Raw genomic sequence first — 6,530 nt, 5'->3', positions numbered from 1 at the left:
CACAATGGGCAGAACTGGACCACGCGGGGACACAGCCTCGGAAGGAACATATGAGCATCTTCTGGGAGACCGGGGACACAGGGAGTCCAGAGGGTCAGGCCGGTGGCCAAGGGCATTTCCTAAGACTCATCAGTCCCCATGCCACCCCTTGAGGTACGTCCCACATGCTCATCCCTGGTGTGGAAACTGAAGCTCACAGGAACCCGATTGCTTATTCCGAGGTGACCTTGATTTCAATTGTTAGATTCTCCGTAGGCTATTGGAGACTTCTCAGCTCTCACCTATTTCAGGCGCCAAACTGATCAAAGAAGCAAACGAAGACTCTGAACACCTGTGGTTTGGTTAAAATGCTTGGCCCCTGTTTTCTAAATATTTTTTATTGTTGTTTTCAATGTTTATTTATTTTTGAGAGACGGAGAGACAGAGCGTGAGCAGAGGAGGGGCAGAGAGAGAGAGGGAGACACAGAATCCGAAGCGGGCTCCGGGCTCTGAGCTGTCAGCCCCGAGTCCATGAGATCATGACCTGAGCCGAAGTCAGATGCTTAACCGACTGAGCCGGCCAGGCGCCCCATGGGCCCTGTTTCCTAAACAGGTCGACATGACCGGTTTTGAGCTGACTCGGTCTGAGCGGGGGTGAGCCTGCGGTACCCCCCCCACACACTGGGACTGCTCTCAGAGGGGCTGGGAGCAGGGTCGGGGAGACTCCCCTGCTCAGAGCAAAGGCAAGAATGTCCCGGTCAGCTAAATGGGGTGCCGGGAGCCTGGAGCTGGAGGTCAGAGGAGTGGAGAGAGACGTCTATGCCTCTGAGAGTTTCAGGATAGGAAGAGATCCGGGAGAACAATCGGCACCCAGGACAATTGCAGAGGGCAGGAAGACCCACGGGGGGGAGGGGTGGCAGAGACTGTGGCCAGGACTGAGCAGAGATGGAAGATCCCACATGAGGGGAGGGCCATGGCCTTGACCACTACCTGAGGGTGAGGAGAAGGGGCTCCCGTATCAAAGAGACTAGACTGCAGTGCTTGATTCTGCAGTCCTTCTTGTGGCCCACCCTGCACTGGCCTTGGCACCTGCTGTTCCTTCTGCCTGGAATGTTACTCCCCCCCCGCCCCCGTCCCCATATGCTCCTCTCCCACATTTTCCAGGTCTTTTCTCAACTGTCATCTCAGTGACACCATCCCATTTAAAATTGCAACCCTCGTCCCCTCACCACCACCCTCCTATGCTGTGTGATGTTTTTAGGCACAGCACTCAGCTCCTTCTACTAATGCCGCTGCAATTTGTAGTGTTGTATTTTTTCAGCATTGTCTGTCACCCCCCATTGTCACCTCCACAAGAGCACTGGCTCTTGGTCTGTTTTGTTACCTGATGTTCCCCCTGCCAAGGACCTAGAACAGGGCCTGGCACATGGTAAGTGCCCAAAGAATGCTTTTATCTCTATGCTCTCTACTTTCCCCGGGGGGCACAGGGGCTAGGCCTGTTTTGTTTGTTTAATTTTTATTCAGAGACAGAGACAGACAGAGAGAGACAGAGAATGAGCAGGGGAGGGGCAGAAAGAGAGGGAGACACAGAATCCGAAGCAAGCTCCAGGCTCCAAGCTGTCAGCACAGAGCCGGACGCATGGCTCGAACCCACCAACGGCAAGATCATGACCTGAGCCGAAGTCGGATGCCCCACAGACTGAGCCACCCAGGCGCCCCTGAGCCTGTTTTTTTAGGAAGTCCTCAGACCCCCCCCCCCTCCCCAATGCCCAGTGCCTGGTGCACAGGAAGGAGTAAAACCAGCATTGTCCTCAGGCGGGCACTTGCTCAGTCTCATTATCTACGCCCTCTCACAGGTGGCGCCTTGTCCCCCGATGGCGATGGCCGCGGTCGCCCTCCTGCCATGCCCGATGTCCCGGCTGGACTTCCTCAAGGCCTCGCACTTTGCACTAGGGCCGGATCCGCGGCTGCGCGTGGACGCCATGCAACCCACGTCGCACCGGGACTTCCCGGCCTACCCGGGCGTCACCCGCGCGCTGTCGTGCCAGGAGCCGCCCGTCAGGTCCTTCTTCCGACAGGACACCCGCGCCGCAGGCGCGGAGCTCCAGTCGGAGGCGCACCGCGCGTTCGCGCCCCTGGCGCCGCAGCCGTCCGCGCCGTCGGGGACGCGGGAGCGCACCCTCGCCACGCCGGCCACCAACTTGCGCGTGTACGCGCCCGCGCGCTCCCGTACCGGCCTCTCCACCGCGCGCGCGGACTTTGGCTGGCCGGAGCTGCCGGCGCGCGCCAGAGAGCAGATCCGCGGCGCGCGCCTCATCTTCGACCGCGACTCGGTGCCTCCCGGCGACCCAGCCAAGCTGCGCATCCCGCCCACCACCTACCAGGCGCTTTTCCCGCCCCACGACGCGTGCCCGCGGCCCCGCGCGCCCTGCAGCCACTTCGGTGAGCGCGCCCACGCGCCCCACGCGCGATTTGCCAACCCCTAGGTTCTCCAGGCCCGCGGGGATTCCGCGCCCTCTCCCAGGGGACATTTGGCAAAGTCTGGAGATCGTTTTGGTTGTCACGACCCGCGGAAGGGGGTAGTCCTAGCAGGGAATGCATGGAGGCCAGGAATGCTGCTGAATATATCCTACCGTGCACGGCACAGCTGGCCCTAGTAAAGAATTACGGGGCCCCAAATGTCAATAGTGCCGAGCCTGAGAAAACCTAGAACCTTCCTGAGCCTCAGTTTCTACATTCACTGAATGGCATAGCTCCTGAATTTTTTCGAGGGGCTGTGCCCTGGGCAGAAGGCATGAATGGTGGTTTGGACAAATCTGCTAAGTGCCCCCCCCCCAACACACACACATCCCAGGCCCGCCACCATAGTAGTTATGTGAGTCTGAGCAAGTCGACATCTCCAAGTCTCGATTTTCCTCCTCTGCAAAATGGGTGCAACAACAGCTCCCCACTTTATAGGAGCTGGTGAAGACAAAAGAGCCCGGAGTGCATGAGGCAACTGGCATAGAGTGAGCGCTCAAAAAAGACTAGCTGTCATTTGTGTGATTTTCCAATTCTGTGACTCGGGGACCTGCCGGTGGACATCACTAGGCAAGAGTCCCTCCAAGCTGGAGTCAGGGATTGTCAGATCTGGATTGGACTCAGTTCTGGTTTTGAATTCCGTGACTTCTGGCAAGTGACTTGATTTCTCTGGGCCTCAGGAAGGCTGTAGAGTGGGGAGAATCTTACTAACTCTCAAATGAGGTTTGAAGCACTTAGCCTAGATTCCTGGCTCTGGTCAGGTATGTTGGTAGCTATTCTTGTTACTATTATTTGTATTATTTTGGCTGTTTTTCCACAACAGCCCTCGGCGGGGGGGGCTAGTCAGGACTGCCCACCTCCCCTTTCCAGGCAAGGAATCGAACCCCAGTGGGCCCGAGGCTGCGTGGAACCAATGTTGTTCTCTCTCTCTTGCTCCTCCTCAGGGGGCAGCAACGCACTCCAGTGGGATCACAGGACACAGGACGATGGGACCTCCTACCAGAGACAGTTTCAGGCCCTGCCAGGCCCACCTGCCTCGATGTGTAAGAGGGTAAATCGAGGTGGGGCTGGTGCTGCTGGGGAGGGCAGTGATGGGGGCTGGGTGGTGCCGCCCTCTTCCCAACTCTGTCCACCCACAGGCCTCCTCCAGTGTGGAGCTGGGAGACTCCAAGATTGGCTATGGGCCCGTGTGCTCCGAGCAGAAACAAGCCTACGGGCCCCAGGGTCTGCCCCCAGACAGGTACTGTGGCCTTCCACCAGGATGGAGCAAAGGCCTCTCAGCGACAGGTGGAGTGTACCACCTGAGGCTCTCGAGCCAGTACTGTGGGTGCCCCTCACCTCCAAGCAAGGCCCACTATTGCCCAGATCTCCCACCAGTAGCACCCCACAGCCTGGCCTTTGGGAAGTCTGCCCCTCTCCCATTTCCTGGGAGTTGCAAGGGCCCAGATCAGATCTATCTGATCATAGAGCGGATCCCCCCTTACCTGCAGGTATGACAAGGCCCAGGCCTCGGCCCACATCCACTATGTGAATATTCGTCCTGGAGATGGGCTCTTCCGTGACAGGACCACCGAGGCTGAACACTTCTACCCCCGAGAGCCAGGTGGGAGTCTGCTGCCCACCCTGCCCCCTGCTTCCGCAGCAGCCTCCCAGGTTGGCTCAGCACCTATTCTGTCACTGGCAGAGCGTTTTGTTCTTCACCACGACCAGACTCCGGCATCGCACATCCTGGAAGGAAATCGGTGCCCCGGCCCGGGCAGCCTCACCACCTCGGTGCACTTCTTCCACGGCCAGGTCAGCAGGAAGGGGGAGAAGGCCACAGGGCTCATCAGGGACAAGGGTTCCCTAGACAGTACGGATAGCAAGTGCAGAGGCCTTGAGGTGAGAGTGAGCTGGACATGTGTGTGTGTGGGGGGGGTGGTGGGGGGGGGGGATCTCCTGGATCTGTCTGCGGGATCTAAGGTTAAGTCAGTTAACCACTCCCAGCCTCAGTGGCTCTGTCTGCAAAATGAGATACAATGCCAACTCCCAGCACCAGCACGTGGGGCCCAAGGAGGGTGTGAGCTGTCCAAGGTCGTATAGCGCTCACCTCTTCTCTCCCGCCCGAGTTCTGGGACACCCCGCACATTTGGGAGCTTCCCAGATGCCATGTGGTCCTACAGCCACTGCCCCTGAACAAGCCACCCAGCCGCCACGTGCCTCACGAGAAACTGCAGAGTCACGTGGGCCTAGGGGAGTCCTCGCTGCTCGGACAGTTCTTCCAGACCTCCACGGGCACGGACTACTGCTCCCCGGGCACCATCCAGAAGCCGCAGAGAGTGCCCACTCTCCACTTGCTGCCTAGCAACCTGCCCCAGGGCACCGGCGGTGAGCTCTAACCCCGCCCCCGCCGTTCTCGCCCCGCCCACCGCCCCACTCTACCTCCGCCTTCTGAGCTGCTGGATTCCACCTCTTGAACCGATATCCCAACTCTGCCCCCCCACAACCTCGTCCCGTCGAGGATCTGATTCTGCCCCCTCCCCCCACCCCACCTCCGCCAAGGCACCGCCCCCTGCATGACCATAGTCCCGCCCCTCCCCGTATCTGTCCGCACCTGAACCCTGACCCCTGCTCTTCAGTCGGACTCTGGCTCCGCCCCCTGACCTACTAGACTACCCTTCCTGCCCCCCCCCCCCGCAACAACTCTGTGTTTACCCCGCACCTGGCTCCTCCCTTCTCCCCGCCTCCTAGTCCTTCCTTCGCTCTAACTTCACCTTGGGCTCAGGCTTCGCCTGAACTCCTACTCCGTGCTTAATCTCACCTGTTCCTGCCCCAGGGCCCTGCCCCTCCTCCCTCAGCCCCTCAGCTCGACTACTCCCACCCAAATCTACAGAAACAGATTTTTTAACCATGAACCAGAAGATGCTGAAGCCGCATAGAACAGCTCCCGCCTCCGTGACTGACGAGATGCTACAGCGGGTGAGGGAGGGGGAAGGGGTATCTCCCTGACCGGTAACCCCCCCAAAGCAGTGTAGTTTTGTCCCAGGATGATAACGCTGTGACCTCAGGCCCAGAATTAGTGTCAAGTTCGTTCAGGATCACTCTACAGTGACCCCAGGCACAGGGTCATCTTAATGTCACTCCAGCCTCAAGGTCATCCCTAGCTCACCTCCAGGGTCATTTCAGGGTCAGCTCGAGGACATCTTTATATCACCAGCCACAGGTATACTCTCAGCTGAGGGGTAGCTCAGAGTTGCCTAAGGTCACCACAGCCCTGGGGTCATTCCAGGGGTCCCCCGCTTTCTCTCCAGCTTCCCATCCAGCTCCTGGGGCAGCCCAAACTGGGACACCTTTTGCCTACCTCCTCAGAGCCCAATCATCAGCCTTTGCTGCTCCCAGGGTCATATGGGGACCACGGGGTGGGCCAGGTAGGTCAACCACCCTTCAGGCTGTCCTGCCAGGCTCCCCGCCCTGACTCCACAGTGCAAGTATAACCACATTGAGCCCCCGCTGGGTGGACAGCGCTTCTTCTCAACCCAATACGAGGATGAGTTTGCCTTCAAGTTCCAGGGCCCAGCGGTGCTGAGATCGGCCAACCTCCAGGACAGCCATGTGCCTCTGGGCTCCCCCCGCCAGTGGGTCTGTGGGGCTGGGAAGGTAGACCCTCAGACCCCCCAGCCCCCTACTTACCCATGCCCTAGCCAGCAATAAACACCACCTTGGCAACATCTCACCCCTCCTCATCAGTCAGCCATGAAAGATGATGCTTGGTGGGATGGAGACTGTACAGGAGAGAGTGACTCCATCAAAAAAAAAAAAAAAAACCTGAACACATACTTCCGTGGGCCCTGAAGGTCACCCCATTCTGGGCAGGGAGGCCACTCTAGCTTGTACAAGGGCTTGGCGGTTGGACTCAGTGTAAGGTGTCAGGTGCACCACCAAATCTGAATTATGTGGAGAGAGTGGAGTCATAGTGTTGAACAGGGCACTGAGGTGAAGTGTTGAGAACCTAGGCTCCCAGGGCTGAATGGACAGGCTCCAAATCTTAACTC

At 58.7% G+C, this 6,530-nt stretch overlaps 1 protein-coding gene across 3 annotated transcripts; it reads left to right on the top strand.

Moving 5' to 3' along the window:
- Window positions 1-5: 5 nt before the first annotated feature.
- Window positions 6-6,211, top strand: TEX45 (testis expressed 45). 3 transcript variants are annotated; one of them, XM_042978074.1, is made up of 9 exons: window positions 6-153; window positions 1,836-2,421; window positions 3,444-3,550; window positions 3,639-3,739; window positions 3,990-4,102; window positions 4,184-4,293; window positions 4,662-4,866; window positions 5,315-5,457; window positions 6,043-6,211. In XM_042978074.1, the coding sequence occupies exons 1-9, from the start codon at window positions 139-141 to the stop codon at window positions 6,187-6,189; spliced, it is 1,527 nt and encodes a 508-aa protein (XP_042834008.1). In that variant the 5' UTR covers window positions 6-138; the 3' UTR covers window positions 6,190-6,211. The 3 variants fall into 3 exon arrangements, with proteins under 3 accessions (XP_042834008.1, XP_042834007.1, XP_042834006.1); XM_042978073.1 differs by having other exon boundaries at window positions 7-153; window positions 5,372-5,457; window positions 5,962-6,211; XM_042978072.1 differs by having other exon boundaries at window positions 7-153; window positions 5,962-6,211.
- The last annotated feature ends 319 nt before the right edge of the window (window positions 6,212-6,530 follow it).

This window comes from Panthera tigris, chromosome A2 (genome assembly GCF_018350195.1).
Source record: "Panthera tigris isolate Pti1 chromosome A2, P.tigris_Pti1_mat1.1, whole genome shotgun sequence".
NCBI lineage: Eukaryota > Metazoa > Chordata > Mammalia > Carnivora > Felidae > Panthera > Panthera tigris.
The sequence above is the reverse complement of the archived record's forward strand: the minus strand, read 5'-3'. Positions and strand labels throughout refer to the sequence as shown.